General features: G+C 37.5%; 1 protein-coding gene across 1 annotated transcript; it reads right to left on the bottom strand.

The window, feature by feature from the left end:
* Positions 1–672: 672 nt before the first annotated feature.
* Positions 673–19541, bottom strand: LOC109259056 (NKG2-A/NKG2-B type II integral membrane protein-like). The gene is made up of 6 exons (XM_053909525.1): positions 19348–19541; positions 18944–19021; positions 18436–18489; positions 17822–17973; positions 2043–2146; positions 673–1786 (listed from the first exon to the last, which is right to left on the bottom strand). Exons 1-6 carry the CDS (start codon positions 19532–19534, stop codon positions 1666–1668), a joined length of 696 nt encoding a protein of 231 aa, XP_053765500.1. The 5' UTR covers positions 19535–19541; the 3' UTR covers positions 673–1665.
* Between the last annotated feature and the right edge of the window lie 3449 nt (positions 19542–22990).

Genomic DNA, 22990 nt, shown 5'->3' with positions numbered 1-22990 from the left:
TTATAATTGAATAAGGGTAGAAATATCTCTGAATTGTCAACAAATTACTCAAGTTTGTCTTGAATTCTGGCAATAACTAAACATTTGACCCACACTAATTTTTGTACATTTTAATTTTTTGTTTTCTCTATTACTGAACATTTTATTTATTTGCATCAAAGTATTTTTTAGCACGGTCGTAAAGACTGACAGAGGTGTGTGCATGAAAATATTAAAAAAATAAATCTTTTCCAAAATATTTGAATCCATGTGAGGAAAACAACAAATAAGACACTGGTTATTATCCAACTAGAAAGCCATCTCTACCTCAAAATGAGTGTAACCTTTGATAGTGTGGTACCAAGAGAGATTTGGAGAGTACACTTTGGTTCCATTATCGGAGGAAGTGCGCCAATCTGAATGGCTCTTATACAGCAACCCTGCGGTTCTATGATAACCTGAAGGGGCTGTTCATTTAGTACTCTCAGCTCCAAATCCACCCTCTGTGCCCTGTTCTCAGATAACAGTGGAAGATCCTATCCATTTTCTCTCTTGTCATCTCACATGAAGTTGACTTTTGTCAGTAAAAGACAATAGAGCCAGTGCAGCAGAAAGGGCTCTTCTTCCTGGCTTCATGGTGTTGTCTCTCCTTCGGCCGCCATGGCTTGGTTGCCAGTTGCAGTCTTACAGGAAGTCACGTGTATTCGTCCCACAGCAAGTTCTTGTAGGCAATCTGTCAGTTTCCTGTCTTCTGGTCTTTCCTCCTGACGCTCTGACAGGGAGCTCTTCCTGTGTGCCAGTCACAGCCTGAGTCCTTCCTAATCAAGTTCAGCCTGTGGAGTGTGGAGCTGATCTGTCCCATGCCAATCCAGTGAGCCTGTCAGCCGTGAAGCTGTGTGTAGCCACATCGTCTTCAATGACATCTGAATCCCATCTTCAGAGAGTAGATCTGGCTTCAGTGATCTGTCCTTTAATTCTAGGATATTCTTTGTAATTTTCTTTAACTAGTATCCTTTCCTTTTAGTAAACTTTCTCTTATAAGTAGATAAATGTTTACTTCAAGTGTCCCCTTGTTTCTGTCTCCTGACTCATTTCAGACTGATAACCTGGTCACCCTGGGTGGTTCAATCCTCATTTGAGGTCCTTTAAGGGTTAGGACAAATTAATTAATTTGGAAATACAAATGGAATTATTCACTTTGTTGAGAATTTTTACAATAATATCATGATTTGTAATATATATATATATATATATATATATATACAGACATATACATATAATTAATGTTACTAAATAGCAAAAGCTTAAGAAACAAATAATATATACCTCAGGATATATTTTTTACATTAATATAATTAAATTTGAGAAACAGTTCTATACCACAAAGAATGAAGCCTCAGGTACACGTTGGACTTTGGGTGATATATATGCATTGATACGGATTCATCCTTGATAAAAAATGAAACGTTCTAGTGAATGATGGTGATAATGGAAGACCCCATGCACGTGTGCAGACAGGGGCAATAGAGGGTTCTCTGGAACTTCCTCTTAGTTGTTGTGAATCGAAAATTACACTAAAAAACATTATCTTCAAAATGTGCAACGAAAACAATTGTATGGCTGTTGAAGTAATGAGTGATGGATTCCTTATCAATGGTGAAACTGCATTATACCAAAATGAGGTAACTACAATGCCTGGTGCTTACAAACATATTGTCTTCTTACTGAGCATGGTGCAAAATTAATTTTTTCTGTACGAAAATCGATATATGGACAATCCTTGTCGATCTCTGAAGATACTGACAACCTGAAATACAGAGAATTATATCTCATTAATCTTACCATAAGTTTACTTATATCTCTTACAATGTACCACAGTATTTTGATGAATTAACCATCCATTTTGTCTCATACTTATATATCTCCATCTCAAGATTTCCCATACCATTTTTCTCTGGAAAACCTTCAATTACTGTGTTTATCCGATTGTTCACACATTGTTGTTTTTGTTTCTAAGAACAATTCTTGTGAGGCATAAAATAAAAAGTTGTCATGGGACTTACACTTTGGGAGAAAATGTTAAGGCTTTTGGCTGCACAGATGAACTATGATTGCTTCTCTGGTAGCCTCTAATCCATGTAGTAATAGAGAGTAAATTCAACAAAAACTATGAGAAAATAAAATTTATTGGGAGTCAAATACAAGCTCTTATACTCATTTGAATTCTGTAATAACACAAAAAGTTCATCCTTTCTTCCTTTGTACACACTTTCAAATTATAATATAATGTTACACAGTAGACACGAAAGTATAAAATTATCTTAGTAGGACTAAGTGAAGAGGACAAACTGACCGTGAAAACAAACAATTTCAGAGTTTAGAAAATGGACCAAAGATTAGTAAGTTATGAAATATGTACAGTGGAGATTCAAGTCAGAAGCACATTTGTCACCTTCTCGCCTAGGATGCTCCCGTGTCTCCCCACCTGCCCACCCCTGGCTCAGTGATAAGAAGACTGAAGCTGTTACTTTCTTCCTTTGTACACACTTTCAAATTATAATATAATGTTACACAGTAGACACGAAAGTATAAAATTATCTTAGTAGGACTAAGTGAAGAGGACAAACTGACCGTGAAAACAAACAATTTCAGAGTTTAGAAAATGGACCAAAGATTAGTAAGTTATGAAATATGTACAGTGGAGATTCAAGTCAGAAGCACATTTGTCACCTTCTCGCCTAGGATGCTCCCGTGTCTCCCCACCTGCCCACCCCTGGCTCAGTGATAAGAAGATTGAAGCTGTTACAACTGGGAGAAACTGCAAAGAGCAAGGGTGCTGGCGCCAAAGGGGGAGACCTGATCAGCGCTGGGGATGGGGACGGGTACCCATTGAATTTCAGCTCCATGTGCTGATTTCGCTCGGAAATGATGAAGAAAACCCATACTTGTCCTGGTCAGAGGTTGTGGTGTTTGTGTCAAGCACTGTGACCCCCAAAAATATAATGGAAAGACACTGGAAGTGAGAATATAACGGAGGAGTTAACATTAGCTCTCCAACACTCTTAGCTTATGGAAAAAAAAGACACACATGGAGAGGAGACCAAGAGGAACCCAGGAGAAAGTAAGAGCACAAGGAGACTTGGGAACTGAGAGTAAAGGTCTGAACAGTCCCCTCCCGCATTCACACACAGGCACTGATGTCACACTGCAGAACATGGAAGCTGTACTGACCTGCAGTGTTTGAACACATCCTTTCTTAAAAAAACAAACAAACAAACAAACAAACAAACAACTAGTAATTAACATCAAGCCTTCAAAGTCACAAGGTCATAAAGGTAAGCAATAAGAACACCGAAAAATTGAAGAAAACTATCAGCAAACAGACTTCAGTGGAGAAGATGCTGCCATAAAGTTTTACAACAAAAAAACATAGTAAATCTAGGAGAAATGAAACAGAATGCATATATACCAAGCTGTATTTTAAAAAGTGTCTACATAAAAAGTTAAAACATGTGAAGAGAAATTGGAAAATATCTTCCAACAAAGGGAAAGCATATGTCATAGAAACTTCTAATGGGGTAATTGTTGCACATATTAGAAAAAAGCATTGAAAAGTCCTACTTATAAAGATATGTAAACTATACAGAAAACTTAGTTGAAATAATTACAGGAGCATGTGATGGCAGTAATTTAGCAAGTAGGAAATATCAATAGACAAATAAAAGTATATGAAGAAACCACAGAGAATCTGAGTGAACAAATACATACCAGAAATGGAAAATTCACTAAATTTTCTCTACAGAAAATCTGGGATGCGATAGGAAAGAAATGATGAAATTGGAGGGGTAACAAAATTTATTTATATCTTGGGTTGAGACAGAAAAACGAGAAGAATTTACAGAATTCAGAGGCTTTCAAAACAGTGTCAGGAAAGCCACTTTCAGGCTAAGTAGAACGTGAGAAGAAAAGAGGCAGAAAAAAAAAAACAGGACAACAATCTTAAGGTACGACGAATGAACAGCTTACTAATAATATTTAAAATATTTAGGGACACCAGAGACGTAGCAACTGCTAACAGAATATGCACGTACAAATCCATGTCTCATGACATCATAATGAAATGACCAAAGAACACTGGCAAATACAGACAAAGAAATAGTCTTGAGGGAACAGAGTGGACTGTGAAGTGACTTAAGTCAATGTGAAAATCAGGGATGGGTGACACGTCTTCCACCTCCATCAGCCTTACGCCACATATCTACCACAGAATCCATACCCCTGCCCTGCACAATGGTTCTGACTGGAACAGGATACAAGCAGCAAGATGAAGGAAAAGAAGGACACAGATCTTAAATCCCCCATGGAAACAATCCCTTAAATATCCAGATACAAACCCACGTATAATCGGTCTAATCAGGTTTGATCAGGATGCCAGAACGATTCAATAGGGAAACAATGGACCTTTTCAAAGGGTGTTTGGAAACTGACTACCCACATGCAGAAGAATGAAGTTGGATGTTTACACTTACACTGCATACTAAAATTAACTCCAAATGAACTAAAGACATAAATGTAAGATGTAAAACTATAAAGTTCCTCAAAGAAAGAAGGGCGGATATTAAACAGCATTGTATTTGGCAATGATTTCTTGGCTATGCCACCAAAACCACAGAGCCAAGAGGAAAAGTCCATTGTAGATAAGTGGGCAATATCAACGTGAAACATTTCTGTGCATTAAACAGCATGATCAGCAATGAAAATACAGAGTGGAAAAAAAACACTTACAAATCATATATCAAACAAGGGAATCATATCTAAAATACGTAAGGAATCTACAAGTCAGTAATGACTACAGCAAACACCAGAAACACAATTAAAAAATGGGTAAAGAAATGAAATACACAAAGTTCCAAAGAATATCTACAAATGGTAAAAATCATATGAAAAGATGCTCAATATACCTAATGAGTAGAGAAATGCAAATCAAATTCACGATGAGTTATCACCTTACACTCATTGTGATGGATGCAACATGCACACACACACACACACACACACACACACACATACACACACAAATGTGTCAGGGCACCTGGGTGGCTCAGTTGGTAAAGTCCGAATCTTGGTTTTGGTTGAGGTCATGATCTCACAGTTTGTGGGTTTAGCCCTGCATCAGGCTTTTGTTGAAGGCGTGGATCTGCTTTCAGATGCTCTCTCTCTCCCTCCTTCGGCACCTCCCCTGCTTGCTCTCTCTCTCTATCTCTCTCTCAAAATAAATAAATAAACATTTCTTAAAAAAGTGACAGTGAGACGGTCGAAAAGGAGGAGACTCACACACGGTTGTTGGGAATGTAAATTGGTCAGCCCCTATGAAGACGTGTAGGGGGCTTCTTCAAGAAATTAAAAATACAATTACCATATGAATCAGCAATCCCACATGTAGGAAACTCTAAAAGAATTGAAAGCAAGAAATCAAAGATATATATATACACCCATGCTCACTGCAGCATTATTCATTAGAGCCACGGGGTAGAAGCCACCCAAATGTCCACTAAGGGATGAATGGAAAAAGAAAGCTTGGTATACACATAACACTATAGTATTATTCAGCTGTAAAAATGAGGGAAATCCTATCACCTACTACAGTATGGATGAAACTCCAGGACATTATGCTAAGTGAAATAAGCCAGTCATACATACGAAGTAAAAAATAAAACTGTATGATTCCACTTATATGAAGTATCCAAAGTAGTAAAAGTGATAGACAGAGCATATAGAATAGTGATTGCTCAGGGTTAAGGGGAAAGAGGAGAAGGGGAATTATTGTTCAGTGAGTTGAGTTCCCGTTTTACAAGGTGAAATTTCTAGATATCTTTGGGCAACAATGTGATAGTTAACACTCCTAACATGTGTGCTTACGTTGGTTAAGATGCATGATCTAGTGAAATGCAATGTAAGATGTGAGACTGTATGATTCCCACTATATGACCATCTGGAAAAAACAAAATTATGGAGACAGTAAAGAGATCAGTGGTTGACAGGGTTTAGCGGTAAGAAAGGATGGGTAAGTGGAGCACAGAGCATTTTGAAGGACAGGAAACTATTCTGTTAACTCCATACGTGTCGTTACATATTTTTGCAAACTTTTAAAATGCACAACATCAAGAGTAACCTGAGAGTAAACAATGGACTTTGGGTGATAAAGAGGTGTCAGTACAGGTTTATCAGTTGTAGCAAGTGAACAGCCCACGGAGGGATTTTGAAAATGAGAGAGTCCACGAACTGCTTGTGCATTGACACACAGACAGTAGGGGAATGCAGAAAACCCCTGTGCTATGTCTGAGTTTTGCTATGAAACTAAAACTTCTCTAACAAAGTAGTCTATTTTTTTTAACGTTTTTTTATTTATTTTTGAGACAGAGAGAGACAGAGCATGAACAGGGGAGGGGCAGAGAGAGAGGGAGACACAGAATCGGAAGCAGGCTCCAGGCTCTGAGACATCAGCCCAGAGCCCGACGCGGGGCTCGAACTCACGGACCGTGAGATCGTGACCTGAGCTGAAGTCGGACGCTTAACCGACTGAGCCACCCAGGCGCCCCAGTAGTCTATTTTTTTAACATGGGTAATGTGGTAAATGTTGTTTTGTTGTGTTTTGTTTTGTTTGCAACAGCTTAAGAATAAAATGAAAGGCAAGCCAACAAAAATAGGTGTCATAGCAAGAGAAAGAGAAAAACAACTCAGTATATTTAGGAAAATAACAACATGATTAATAGATAAGTTTCACCAGGAAAATACTTAAAAAAACAAAACAACAACAACAACAAAAAAAACCAACTCCCCGCACACACACATAAAAACCCAAAACAAAAGAAAACAAAGCAAAAAGACCTGTCAAACAAGAATTATAATTCAGCAAAGCTGTCTTTCAGAAAGAAAAGATGCATAAAGACCCCACATCAAACACAAAACTTAACAATTTTTCTTAGTACACCTGCCTTTCAGAAATGATCTTCAAGCTAAAAGTAACTGATGTAGATGGTAATGCATACCCACGAGGAGGGATAGAGATCAGCAGAAACGATAGATGTGTCATTAAATTTCAAAACCTGTGTATTTTTCTCTCTGAATTATGTTGAGAAAGAAGATTATCAAGGCCATTCTTATAACACTGTATGGTCGGGTGTATACCATATGCCTTATATATTTTAGCAGTTACTAATATTTGTGTTGCAAAGTCACCACGAATGCTTCACTTCAGGTCTCTAATGTGAAATCTTGAAAGCAGAGAAGGTACGTTTATTAATAACCGGTGTTCAGTAACCAGTGCTAGCTGGCCTCATTACAACGTGGGTAGAAGGATGGATTTCCCGTTCTCTCTGAAAGCAGATTGTTCCTATGAAAACTTTCCGAAGCTGAAATGGTGTAAAGTGAAAAAGCAAATTACATTGATTTACATGGAAAAATGATTGACATTTCCTGATATAACAAGCAACCACCCCCCCAAATCCCATAACACATATAACCTCCTTAGGCTTTTCTGACACCTCAAGACACGCCTTGTGAGTGGATGCACAAAATAAATTGAGATGAAGCACAGACACTCAAAAATAAAGTTCAAACCTATGCTTGATACTGATAACACAGAGTATACAGTTTCTGAGAAATGAATTTGACAGGACGAATCTTGCTGCTTGGGGTGTGAGCTGACACTAAACAGTAAAACTAGCCCTGAACACAATTTTCACTTTTTGCCTTTTGTCCTAAACACAAAAATCCCCTTCAGATTTCTGTTGTTCAGCAAAAACTGGTATTGGTGTAGGGCTTTCAGAGAAGCAAAGTGAGGTAATCCAAATTTTTGGAAAGTTGAGGCATACCTATAATAGGTGGTGGAAAGGAGCTTTTTAGTGCTAATTTAATATACTTTAGTGGAAAGTAGTCAGGATTCATGGGGCATAGATGACAATCAGTTAATTGTATACGTGTAAAGAGTGCCATGAGCAAGATGGAGACTAGGAGGTCATAATGCTCATCTGCCCACAAAATCAGTCAGAACAGTAACTAAACACCTTCAAACTAAAAACGGCTCAGGGAAAGCTCTAGACAAGAAAGAAACACCAAAAATCTGGTGCCGATCAAAAATCCAGGATGGTCCCATGGAAAGCAAAGGAAGCATTTGGCCTGCATGACCCAACCCTGCAGCTGAGAGCCACTTGGCACCTGGAGGAATCCCCTCATGGAGAGTCACCTCATGGAAAGAAGGGGAGCAGGAGAACCCACTAAGCTTCAACTATGCGGATGTCTGCAGCTTTTGCAACATAAGGGGCCCGTCAATTCTAATCCCAGTTGTTGGAACAGCCCAGAGTGTGCCCTCTACACATCCTCCCAGAGGCTGGAGGTGTTGCTATGATGAGACTTGCCTTCAAGGGCTCCAATTCTGCTCTTAGGGATTGGTGGCCATAGCACGTCGTGTATACAAGACTAGAACTGCGTCTGATTTTTGCCCACTCTTGGTCCCAGCTTAGGGTATTGTGTCATATTACTGGGGCTGTTTCCTGAGACCTGACCCCAGATCCTAAGGTGTGCCTTAACTGCCACTATGGGTGCAGATATTTGCTGCCTTGAGCCCCACTCACCATGTTCCATTTAATGACACTGTGTCTTCATCGCGAAGGATGCTCTTGCTATTTGGAACCCCAAAACCCTCCAGGCCTAGACTCTGAACTGCCATGGCTAACACCTGAAGACTTTTCTCCACCTATGGTAGCTCAAGGCTCTGACCCTTCATTGGTAGGTCAAGTCACCACTGCCTTGAGTCTCTTCTCTCCGGTCCAACTGCAGGGCTCTGAATCTCATTGCTGCTGCTATACCGTTACATCCCCAGACACACTTTCAGCTTCCACTTCAAAGCCTTAGCTGTCATTGGAGACCAAGAATCTAGAGGTCAGTGTCCAGAACCCTGGGTCCTGACACATGGCTTTCACAAGCCACCACTGGATCATGCTGCTGCTATCTTGGAACTGCCACTTGGGACAGAGTGGAAACTTAGACTCCCCATCCACAGAATATGCCACTACCACGCACTGCCCATGGCCCCCAGCCACCAATGAACCTTGTCATCCAGAGCCTCTGTACTTGCTACAATCCTCTGCTAGCCAGAGTCACAATGGTAAGACCCTGAGACACAGGTACAGTTTGCATGGAATATCTACACATGTCGCCAAACTAGACCCCAGTGCCACAGCCACAACAAATGAACCTATGCACCAAAAGCCAGTTGCTTTGGTAGTTCCATCTGTGCCTGATCGTGGGCAACATATCCAATACTGCTAAGAAGGCTCTGAGGTCAGCTTGCCGTACCAGATCCCAAAAAGGATCATCTCACAAGATCTTCTTCCTGTAGAAAGCAGGAGACAATGGGATGACATTCTGAAAGTGGTCAAAGGGGAAAAAAAAATATCAACCAAGAATGCCTTACTCAGCAAAGCTGTCATTCAGAAAAGAAGTAGAGATAAAGACTTTCCCGGCATCCTAGAGGATGGTGTATCAAAGTTTCAACTCTCGTCACAGATGGCAGTCGGGGGAAAGCAGCAGCATGACTCCAGTGGTGGTTGTTAAAGCCATGTGTCAGAAGACATTAGACATGCCCTACAGAAATGCTAAAGGAATCCATTCAATTGAAACAAAAAGACAAAAATTGGTGACATTAAAATATGTAACAAATATAAAATCACTGGTATAGGCAAGAGGAAAAAGACCCTTGACTTTGGTGTAGGTAATGATTTCAGGGATAAGTCATAAAAATCACAGCAAAAGAAACTAAAAAAGAAAAGAGGGACTGCATTAACTAGAGACCTTCTCCCAGCAAAGGAAAGACATAGTTGAGAGATCATGGAGAGAAGAGAAGAAAATATCTGTAAACCAATATCAGATAAGGGACTAATATCCAATATATATAAAGAACTCATATAACAGAATAAAAACAAAGAGAGGAATCCAATGTAAAAAATGGGCTAAGTGCCTCAGTATACATTTTTCTGAAGACATACAAATGGCCAATAAGTACATGAAAGGTGTTCAATATCAAGAATCATGGAAATGCAATCCTTTGGGATTGCAATTCCTCTAGTCCTTTGGAGGAAATGTAAATTGGTTCTGCCACAATGGAAAATAGTATGTCACTCTTACATATGTGTTTACAGGAAGTGATCAGTGGGGCACCTGGGTGGCTCATTCAGTTGAGTGTTCAACTTCAGCTGAGGTCATGATCTCTTTGTTCATATGGATGAGCCCCACATCGGGCTCTGTGCTGAAAGCTCAGAGCCTATAGCTTCCTTTAGATTCTGTGTCTCCCTCTCTCTCTGCCCCTCCTCCCCTCAAAAATAATAAACATTAAAATTTTTTTCAAAATAAACAAAGTAACTGATCAGCATCTCAAAGGTATAGCTGCACACCCATGCTCATTGCAACATTATTTGCAATAGCCAAGACATGGAAGGAGCCTGAGTATCTGGCAACCGGCATAAAGTTAAATGCATACACGTACAAACACACAGGCACACACATACACTCACAGTGAAATATTATTTAACCAGGTGAAAGAAAGAAATCTTGCCATTTGTAACAAATGGATGGACCTTGAAGGCGTTATGGTAAGGGACGAAAATCACACAGAAATAGACAAATATTGCATTGTCTTTCGCATGAAATCTAATAGACTGAACTGGTAAAAACAAAGATTAGAATGCGTTTATCAGGGACTGTGGATTGGGGGTTTTTGAAGATGTTTAACAACACAAATTTATGGGACTCCTAAGTGGTTTAGTCAGTTAAGCGTCCGACTTTGGTTCAGGTCATGATCTCATGGTTTCTGAGTTTGAGCTGTGCTCAAACAGGTTCTGTGCTGACAGTTTAGGACCCAGAGCCTGATTCAGATTCTTTGTCTCCCTCTCTCTCTGAACTTCCACCGCTCATGTCTGTCTCTCTCCCTCTTTCTCAAAAAAGAAATAAACATTGAATTTTTTTAAAAAAAGAATACCTATTTATAGCTAGTAGATCATTTTTGGAGGTGTAATGTACAACATATGCTTACAGACAACATTGCTGTATTATAAACTTCAAAGTTGCTAAGACGAATTCTTAGCTTCTCTCAACACATACAAAAAAATGTTAAATATGTGACATGAAAAGGTGTTATCTAACATGGCCATAGTAATCATATGGCAATACATAAATTTATCAAATGAACAGATTGTCAGCATTAAATGTATGCAATGTGAGATGCCAATATCATCTCCACAAAAACAAACAAAAGATAGATTTGTAATACCTACAACTATTGCTAAGGAAATAACTTAAGAATATACTAAAGACAACAATAGAGGAAGTAAAATGGAACACTAATGTAGCATATGTTGAATAAAAAAGATATCAGGTAAAGTGGAAGAGGAAAACAAGACATAAGTATAGAATAAAGAGCAAATGGGATACCTAAATCCAAATATCCCAGTAATTATACTCATGTGAATTAAAAAATATTCCAATTATAAGATAGAAAGTGTCATCCTGAATAAAAGAGTAATATCCACCTATATGCTGCCTGTAAAAGACACACTATAGTTTCAAAGACACAAATAGGTGAAAATAAAGGGATAACAAAAAGTAGACCCTACTAACAGTAAGCAAAGAGGTGAGCAGAAATGGCTGTTCTAATATCAAAGCAGCTGTTAAAACAAGAAATATTAATAGAAAGTACAAGAAACATTTCCAAATGTTAAGGCTGTCAATATAAGAGAAAGATCAAACAATTATAAACATACATTATTTACCTAAGAACAGAACCCTTAAACACATGAAATAGAAACTGACAGAATTAGAAGGAGAAATAAACAATTCAATGGATATAGCTGAAGACTGAAATCTCTTCCTTCAGTAAGTAACCAGCTTGTCACAAAAGTAGGAGGACTGTGGAAGACTGTCAAAACTGTGGAACCAGCTTGACTTAACTGACATATATAGAAAGTGTTCTAGGTCATCCATAGGATTCAAAAAGTTTAAGGATGGAAGTATGGAAAGATTCAAAGTATTTCCTCTGAAGACAAGGAAATAAATGAGAAGAAACAATGCAACGAAATCTGGGAAATTTCCTAACATGTGGAAAGTGAGTGACTATGAAACATTTACAGTTCAAAGATGAAATCTTGGAAAGTTATCTTGTACTGGGTGAGAGAAATTACCTTGTGCTGGATGAAAATAAACCTAAAATACATCAAAGCTTTTAAGATGAAGCTAAAGTAGTGTTTACAGACAATGGGTACCTTTGTCAATCACACACAAAGGAAGAATGTTATCAATGCAAGATCTCAATTGCTTCCCTCTCAAGCAGCAATGAGAGGAGCCAGGTAAGGTTATAGAAGGAAGAAATGACACACATACATTTAGCTAAAAGCTGATCATGAAGGATGTGTAGTAGAATAACTCAAAGCAGCCCCAAACGACCAACACCCAAATATCCAAGAGCATCCGCAATAGAATGGGCGAATGCAACATAGGACAATCCGACAACAGAACAGCAAAGAGATGTGGACCATTGACAACTTCATGCAGCTACATATGGATGAACCACACAAGTTTGGCTTCGCCTGAAAATGCTAAAAATAAAATATGCATACTCTCTGATTCTATTTCTATAAAGTGTTTTTAAAAGGCAGACAAGAAGTTGGTAGGGGCATTTCGCAGTGTTGGTAATATTCATTTTCTCATTCCACGCAGTGGTGACACTGAAAACTCGGCCATCTGTTGGCACGTGTACCATGTGACCCATCTGTATGTGCCTTGTACCACAGTAAAAGTATCAGAGGACGATATTATGAAGAAATGAGAATATATTTAAAACTAGACGGAACATTGGAAAAAATCCTACCAAATACAACCTGTGAACCAAAAGAAAGATATAAAAACATCAGAAATGTCTTAAAATTTCTAATACAGGGGGCGCCTGGGTGGCTCAGTCGGTTAAGCCTCAAACTTCGGCTCAGGTCACGATCTCGAGGTGCGTGAGTTCGAGCCCCGCCTGACAGCCCCGAGCCTTGAGCCTGTGGATTCTGTGTCTCCCTCTCTCTCTGACCCTCTCCCGTTCATGCTCTGTCTCTCTCTGTCTCAAAAATAAATAAACGTTAAAAAAAAATTTTAAAAATGTAAAATTTCTAATACAATTTTTTCTGTAATTCAGAAAAATGTTCACACTCAGTTAGAAAGTATTTAGATGTTTATGAATAAAGAAAAATGTAATGCCAGTTTAAAAAGCAAAAAGAAATAATTGTAGGGTCAGAAAAGGAGGCTAATAAAATATGTGTCATATACATTTTGATGGGAATACTAAAAAAAAGAAGGAAATTACATATCAGGACAATCATAAGTAGATTTATTGAAGTAGTGTCCTGTTGTATTTACATTTGAAATGCCATAAATAATCTTCATTTATCACATTAGCAAAGAAGATCAATTGATGTGATCCGTGACACAGAAGGTAAATGATAAAACTAATATTTCTTTTTATTTTTAAAAAACCTTTCTAAAGGGGTGTCTGGGCGGTTCATTGGTTGAGTGTCCAACTCTTGATTTGGGCTCAGGTCATGATGTCAGGGTTTGTGAGTTTGAGCTCCACATTGGGTTCTGCACTGACAGAGCAGAACCTGCTGGGAAGTTATTCTGTCTCCATCTCTCTCTCTCTCTCTCTCTGACCCTCTCCCATGCACTTTCTCTCTCACACAAAATAAATAAATAAAAAATAAACATTAAATAAAACCTTTAGAAAGATAGAAATGAATAGGAAACATCCATGTAATGATCCTGAATAGGTAGCATAACTCTGAAAATGAACTTGAATAAATTCACAGTTTAAAAAAGGGCAATTTTGTGGGCACCAGGGTAGATCAGTCATTTGTGCTTCTGACTCTTGATTACTGCTCATGGTTCCTGAGATGGAGCCCCAGGTCAGGCTCTGTGCCGACACCATGGACCCTGCTTGGGATTCTCTGCCTCTCTCCCTCTCTCTCTCTGCCCCTCCCTCTGCTTGCATTCCCACTCTCTCAGAATAAATTAAGAAACATTTAAAATAAAAAGGACGATCTTTAAAGTACAAAACAGACATAAAAATACATAAGGACATTAATTAAACAGATGAGAAAGGACAACATTTGTACCCACACAATATGAAATGCACAATTGCACAAAAATGCAAAGTCATTCAGTGGAGAAAGTATAGTCTTTCCAACACATGTTCTGGAAACAATGGACTATCAAATATGATTAATGATTATATGCTTTATACTACACTAAAGTGCTCAAAATTGATCACACATAAAAACGTTCAAATGTTTTATTAAAAACGCATGACCTACAGTTGGCTAGAGATTTGATAGAGCACCAAAAACACCATCCATAGAAGAAGATATTGATGAAGTGTAGTCCATCCAGATAATATCTGCTCTTGGAAGAGAAAAGACAGTCATAAACTTGTGAAGAAACATTTACAAACCATACATCTAGGGGCGCCTGGGTGGCGCAGTCGGTTAAGCGTCCAGCTTCAGCCAGGTCACGATCTCGAGGTGCGTGAGTTGGAGCCCCGGGTCAGGCTCTGGGCTGATGGCTCGGAGCCTGGAGCCTGTTTCCGATTCTGTGTCTCCCTCTCTCTCTGCCCCTCCCCCGTTCATGCTCTGTCTCTCTCTGTCCCAAAAATAAATAAAAAAAAAAACGTTGAAAAAAAAAAACCATACATCTAATAAAAGACTTGCCGCCAGGGTACATAAAGAATGCTCAAAACACAATGAAAAAAAGTAAAACAATTAGCAAAATATTTCAATAGATACGTCACCAAACACCATGCATAGATGGCAAGTGAGTACAGGAAAATAGGTCCAACACTATTAATCTTAGGAGCATTCAAATGAAAGCCACCCCACACCAGACTTTCTGTTCTGGAAAGATAGAGTGGATAGCCTTTTCCCTAGTCCTCCCACCAATACAGCTACAATCCCTGAGCATTACACATATGATGGCATAAGATTCAGAAAGGTAACGAGAAAGCTGACAAATCCCAGCCCTGGACCCGAGGAATGCATGGTGAGCTCTCCGGAATTTCCCTCTACCTCACATAGACTGGTGTCAGAGAGCCTAGCAAACCACAGACACCAACAGGTACACACCCAAGTCTCCAAAATATTTTTTCTCTCTGGTCAAAATAACAGAAAAAAAAGGCATGGTTGATAAACAGAAAAGTTTTAGACACTAAACTGGGTGATTCTAATAAAAAAAAAAACTGTTTTTTTATTAAAAAAAATAAAATAAATAAAAGGCATTAACTATCCACCAAAAAAAAATCAACAGGCATGCAGGGGGAAATCAAGACATTCTACGATAAAGGAAAACTGAGAAAATGTATCACCACCAGACCTGCTCTGACAGAACTCCTAAAGAGAAAAATTGGTAAAAGAAGGCCTCTTGAATCATCAGGAAGAAAATGAGAACAAAAGAAAGAATAAAACTCTCATTAGGTCTAATGGACTTTCCTTCACTGGGTTTTCTAAATTGTTTGATATTTGAAGCAAAATTATCAGTTGAAGCAAAATTGTAACATCCATGTGATTCTCAATGTAAGTAGAGAAATACTTAGGGCACTTACAGTATAAATAGGACACGGTAAGGGTCCATAGAGGCAAATAAGTCTCTGTGTTTTACTCAAACTGCCGTGAGTTGTGATGGGCTGTATAGACTGTGATCTATGAATATACAATTATCTGTATAAAGATATATAATATCTATATTCTTTATTTTTTTTTTTTTAAATTTTTTTAACGTTTATTTATTTTTGAGACAGAGAGAGACAAAGCATGAACGGGGGAGGGGCAGAGAGAGAGGGAGACACAGAATCGGAAGCAGGCTCCAGGCTCTGAGCCATCAGCCCAGAGCCCGACACGGGGCTCGAACTCACGGACCGCGAGATCGTGACCTAAGCTGAAGTCGGATGCTTAACCGACTGCGCCACCCAGGCACCCTCTATATTCTTTATATGAAGGAGATTAGATCATATGTGTACCTACATACAACTTTAGGTATATGAAGTTGTTTATGAAGAAAAGACCTGCTTTGCTATATGATGCTCTGTCAATAGAGCATAATAATTTAGAAAAATATAACCTTCACTTTTATCTCACAGCATCAGAAATATAGCATCACTAAAAATAATTTCTAATTGGATCATAAACCATAATTAAAACCATAAGGCATCCTTAAAACCATAAAGAAATAAAGAAAAAGGTAAATCCAGGAAAGTAATAGAGGAAATCATATTCATGAACTTTGGCTAACTTCTGAAATAGATCCCTAATAATCATTGTAAGACACAAAACGCTAAGTAGGACCATGGGAACATTAAAATTCTGATCATTAAAAGACTCCAATATGAGTAAAAATGCATGTCACAAGTATTTGCATCTTAAAATCTCAAAAAAGAGCTCGTATCTAAAATATGACAGCGACTTTTAAGAAGAGAAAAGAAGACACTGCCCTGGAGAAATGGGCAAGAGACACAACCCAGCATTCCTTATCCCATAAAACAGAATCGCCTTAAGCTTTACAACCCAGGTAAATGGTATTGTTTATAACCATCAGAACTTACTAATTAATTTTATGGAGTTTGGGATCAAAGGATGATTTGCTATAATGTACATTTACACAATAAAATAGAAAAATGTAGAGATAATTCAATATATTGAAATATACACATATCCATGACTGTACAAGCTCATACTAATGGTTACAGGGTAGTGTAGTATGAACATATGTAAATACAATTATGGTATATTTATACACTTTTATTTTATTATGAAACCAATAACATTTATATAACTTAAATATACTATTTAATACGTCGCTATGTGTAATAAATGATTATACATATGATAGGTGGAGGAAGACAAAGAAAAGACTTTTCCTAGCATACTTATTCATAATACCCACATACGAAAAAGGAACTAAATTTCTGAGAATGGTTTTTAAAATGTCATATTCATAGGAGAGCAGTGAAAATTCTCAAACTATAGACAAATGTGTTAATATAGATGGATTACAGGTAGCACCTGGGAGAGAAGGGAGACACACATAAAAATGCACCCTGAATGATTCCATTGATAAAATCCCCAAAATAAGCAGAGATATTTCATAAAATGAAAATGGGCAGGCCTGGTAAAGCCTCTAAACTTCTGTCTCATAATGTAATTTAGAATTGTGTGATTCTAAGTCTATTGTAATCAATGTGTACAATCATACGCCTAGTTTCCTTGATGTGTTGTAAAATGAAATAGTAAAGTTAATTTCAGACAAAAGAGCATTCCCAGAAGAACAGGTTTCTATGAAAAGCAAGAACTGGAAATTATCAAAAGTACATTCAAGGTATAAAAGTATAAATAATGTGTCAGAAAGTCAAACCATGGGATATTAAAGACTTTAAAAGAAATAAACTACAAATACATATAAAACTATTGATGAACTCTGGAAGCATAATATTAACTGACAAGCTTTAAAAATTTTTTTTAATGTTTATTTATTTCTGAGAGACAAAGAGAGAGCATGAGCAGGGGAGAAGCAGAGAGAACAGGGAACTCATTATCTGAAACAGGCTTCAGGCTCTGAGCTGTCAGCCTGACAGAGCTTGATCTGGTGCTCGAACTCACCAACCTTGAGATCATGACCTGAGTAGAAGTCAGATGTTTAATAGACTGAGCCACCCAGGCACCCCATTAACTGACAAGCTTTTAATAGAATCTGGAAACATTTGAAAACTTACCTTGTCCTCTTCATCATCATAGTAGAGCAGGTTAGAGTTCTTAGAAGCACAGGACGTCAAACTCTCATTCCACGATTTTCCCTCAGTGCTAACATAATAGCAATTGTTGGAATACGTAAACGACTCTTTCGGACAATGACAACAGAGACACGCTGGAGAGAGATTACGAGATATTATCGAAAAAGCTTTGAATATTACAAAATGAAAATTTACATACTGTATATGGATACACATATGTGTACATAACATATTCATATACCCTCACCAGCTGGTAAAATTAAAACAAAACACACACACACACACACACACTCAGAGAAGAATCAGGCTTTCATCCCCTAATCTATGTGCCCAAATAAAGCAACCACAAAAATGTCCATCTATACATGTCCTGAGTGTCACTGAACAAAATCAGCTTTATGGAATGATTTATCTTTTATCATGTTATAGGAGGATGAAATGTGAAGCAATTGGTAACAATGGCTATGGTGATTTTAAATGAGTATTTCTTCATATTGTTGTCTAAGAAGTAGTACTCTTCTATAATCATTATTACCTACCTTAAGATAGAGATAGAAAGACACTAACCTAATAGAATTTTGCAAGGGATATTGTACCTTTCTGGATCATTGTTTCCAGGGATGTTTTGTTCTGCGCTGGTCCTTCAGTAGCTAGAACATTAAAGAAATTCTCAAAAAACATAATATTTAATAAAATAAATCATAATAAGTTGAGTTTCTTAGTTTAAAATTGGGTGTGCTATTTTACCAGACAAATTTAATAAAGTAATGAACATGAGGGGGGAAATACTTCAAAAGCTTAAAGAACCAAACCTCACCATCTCTTACAATATTTGGTTTAAGCAATCTCAAGAATTAATGCATATTTCACCAAAAAGTCTCTTATATGACTTGCCTTTGAGTTATTAAATCCAAATATGTGTTTAATTCTCCCTGTATTTATTCTCTTATTTCTACTTTAGATAACCTCTAAATGATCATTCCACACTTAGAGCACACATGTATTAAAATGAGATAACAAATTCAAAGTGTTACACAATATGTCGAGGAACTAATGATCAGTAAAGTGAAAAATTCCCTGTTAGTCATTCAAACACACACTTACAGGGGATAACAGCTATTGTTACCACAGTGGACATCAAGACGAGGCAGAGGATTCCCAAGATACCGGCAATGAGCTTCTCTGGACATGAAGGTGAGTAGTAGGAAGAGAAATGCAAACACTGAGAAAGGATGCCTGGAAACAATCATTTACGAGATATACAAGCAAGAGAACCGACAATGCACAGGGAATCACATACAATAACCTGCACCTCAAACCCATCACTATCATTGGAATCTTCTCTCAGAATATACCAATGCGTTCAATTACAATACCATATTCCATCCTCCAGCTCTGGTCCTCACAAATGAAAACTATGTGAGATCACTTCCTACTCTTTCCCTACACCCCTACACCCCAACTTCAAATCCTAAAACAGACATACTTGTCTGCATTAAATGTTTTACCTTTGCAGGGAGAGTTCTTGCTATTCCCTTGAAGGTCCCGAGAAGCATTTTGAAGATTTAATTCTGCATAGGCTATCTCCTCCTCAGTTACTGAAATGGAACACTTCGTGCCCTTAGGTTGCACTTGCTGTCTTTTTGAGCCCTTAGCATGATGGAGTTCCGCATAAGTCACGCCTTGGTTGTTCATGTCTGCAGCTGAGTAGTGTCAGCTACAATGTGGATGAAACTGCCCTGAAGGTCTTGATCAAGAGTGTGTGTCATGTGCTGACGGCATTGCTAGTCCAGTGACACCGTGTGGGGTGCAGGGTGAGGGATGCTCCTCATTTGAAGTTGAATAATGTAAAATCTGGTACTAACTTCCACAGAGCTTCAAATAAGTGTTTTTTGATAGAATAATTTTTTTTTTACAATAATAGCGTAATAATACTGATTGGAAAACATGTAAGGCACTAAATTAGTGAAGAAGAAAGGAATTCATGAATAATACTGTCCTCGTGAATGTAAGGAGTTTCCACAGGCATATTTCAACAGTATTAGAATACCCAGGTTAAAATTTAAATGTTGTATTAGAAACAAAAGTGTTGCACCAATTTTTTGACAATGTTAAAGCCATTATTGGTTAAAAATGAAAGGCTCTAGACGGGAGAATATTATTTTTAGCATATATTGGAATTTCCTGTTGCAAATGACTTTGATTTAGATATCTTTACTAAAATATTGCTATCAAAGCAATATTTTATTTTGAACATTTATGGAGTCGTGAGAATCGTTAAATTTTAGAAGAAATATTTTATATGTTGCAAAATGTTACATGACGCACTAAAATTACCCAAAGCAGGAACAATGGTGAAAACAGAAAGAAACAAAGCATTTTTTAAAAGCGGACTTAACATCAGAAAGTGACAACTGATTTAGTGGCAAAAATATGAAATCATAAAATGATAAATAAAAGGGTAGATCATTCATGAAAGCACACATTTGTCACAAGCTTCTAGAAAGTTCTATGTTTTCAAAGGCAGTGATGGCAGCTCTAGGTGTATAGTTATGCTAATAAATCACAGAAATGTAATTTCAGACTTCAGTCAAGGAGCTGTGCAGTCAGTGAACTCTGGAATTACTCCTGTCTCTCCAAGTACAAAGTACCACCTTTAAAAATTATTTCCTGTCTAGCTATCTGGTTTACTAATCTAAAATAGGAAATAAAATATGTAAAATATAATGCATATAAAGCAGTTAAACTCAATCTCTCTGTTGTAGAGTCTCAATAATATATTAGTTATTTTTTTTTTTAACACCATAACCATTCATCATTACTGATTCACATCGTTAGACCACGGAAGATAATTCATCACACAGGAGTGTCTTTCAGTATTGAGTAACTTTCTTGGCCAAGTTTTGTTCAATTTTATAAAAGATTCTTTGGATTCTTTACAGTTAAGTTTAAAATAACATTTTACAGAGAGTACCTCACTTGCATTTTGTGAAAAATCAAACTGCTTTCTTTTATCGAAGTGAATGTGTGAGGCATTACATTTGACCGTAAAAGCCATAAAGATATATCATAAAGATATAACGGATTCATTTTAAGAATCTATTTTTGAAGGCTGGGTAAACATTGAATAATGTGTAACACACCCTTGATGACAATTGATGACAAATCCAAATTAAGTGTCCTTTGTCATGATGCTTATGGGACCGCACCTGAAATTCTATTGACATGCAAACCCAATTTTGCATATGCATATGCTCTTCACGACTTCTCTACAGGTAAGAATTTGAATATTTTCAGATCTCTGATATATTTCATGCTCATTCTTGTTTGTTACCCTGAATTGTTGGAATACAGATACCAATGTTCTCTGTGATTTCATTGTATATTAGCTGTGCCTCAGGTGCATCCCACCAGCATTTATAATCTCCCACTCACTGGGGTGACTACTAGAAAGGCAGGACCGTGGTGACACATACCTTCTGTTGGCCAGTCATGCATCGTCCAGAGGGAACCAGGTTCCTCTTGTAAACAGAAAATATCTGTGGCCTTCACAGACTGCTGGCCCTGTGGGACCTCCGAGTGAGGCAATAGTGGAAAAAGTAGATTTCACATCAATGTGTCACTTCAAATTTGAACAGGAAATTCTTACCCTTGGGCTATTTTGAAGACACTTTATCTCATCACACACCTCCAGAAGCTTTGAGCTTGCAGTGTGTCATTTAGTTTGTGCCTCAGCAAAGGCCTCTGACAAATTTTATGTTCCACAAGACATTGGGGTCAGAGACTTGACCCCCAGGTTGTTCCCTTGTTTCCACCTGCATGACAAACACTGAGCATTTAGGTAGGCCTTGTGTAAAATATCTTTGATGTTTAAGTTTTATTTTTAGGCAAGGTTGCTACATCTACATATTATGTGCTTCTTTTTCTTATGCCCTTGATGTGCCATTTCTATTATACTGAAAATATTCTAAAATCATCAACCTGTCCACAGGTATTTAATTATATTTGACACTAATAGTGAAGAATGACTACATTTTCAATTTTTTTAACTGCCATAAAGACATCAATTTCTGGATTTATCTGATCAATTTTTCTACCTTTGTTTTTAATATATCTACATTCTATTTGTAATGTATGTAAATAAGTTATTGAAGCTTCTGCTGGAAAAAATAAATGCCTGTGGGAAGGATAAAACATAAAATAATATTGAGCAGCAGCACCATGCCAGATATTTGAATATTAAATAATTATTCATGCTATTTACTTATTCTTTCTCCTATGGTAACTAGGTGTCTGTATTTAAATAGCAATATTTGTTATAAATAAAAAAAAGCCTAAGTCTTACTATGTAGGCGAAAAATTAATGAATGTTTAACTATTTCACTTAACTCAAAATACTGGGCAGGGCAGAGAAAACACTTTTAAAAGACAATTAAATAACATGAACATCCAAGCAATAAAACTTTATATCTAAATTACCTACTTTGCATCAATGGAATTCTTTTACTTTTTGCCATTGTTGGATTTGATATGCTAATAATTTTGGGCATATTTACCTGTATGTTTCTTTGGTCTGTAGTTCTGTTTTGTTTTGTTCTTTGTAAAATGGGTTCACAATACTATTTTCATTTTCATGTATTCATTTTTCATGCTGTATAGTTAACATAGGATATTACATTAAGTTCAGGTGTAGACATAATCATTCATCATTTATACACATTATGCTATCATCATCGTGTTAAATCAGCATGATCATCCATCACCATACAAAATTAATATAATAGTATTGACTATATTCTCTATGTTGTAATTTACTGTGGGAAATAAGCTTAGGAATCCCCTGGGCTTACACCAATGGGTTAACAAGGCATAAAGAAATACAAAGCCAAAGGACCCTCTCACGTGATTTTGGGTAAACAAGACAAGGCAACCATGAATAGGGAGGTGCAAAGGCAACCCAGAATAGAGAGGGGGTGCAGAGCCCCCGGAAGAGAGGGAGGGGCAAAGGCCCCAAAATAGGGAGGGGCAAAGGCACCAATATAGAACGTAGGTATATGAAATAAACAAGATTAGATATTCAGGGTGGAAACACCCCCAATTTAGTACTAGAGCAGGAAGATGCTTTCACAAGAAGAAAGGGCCAAGTTAGGT

Source organism: Panthera pardus, unplaced genomic scaffold, assembly GCF_024362965.1.
Source record: "Panthera pardus isolate Hobbes unplaced genomic scaffold, ASM2436296v1 HiC_scaffold_210, whole genome shotgun sequence".
In the NCBI taxonomy this organism is placed as follows: Eukaryota; Metazoa; Chordata; class Mammalia; order Carnivora; family Felidae; genus Panthera; species Panthera pardus.
This window is presented reverse-complemented; position numbering and strand designations above follow the sequence as displayed.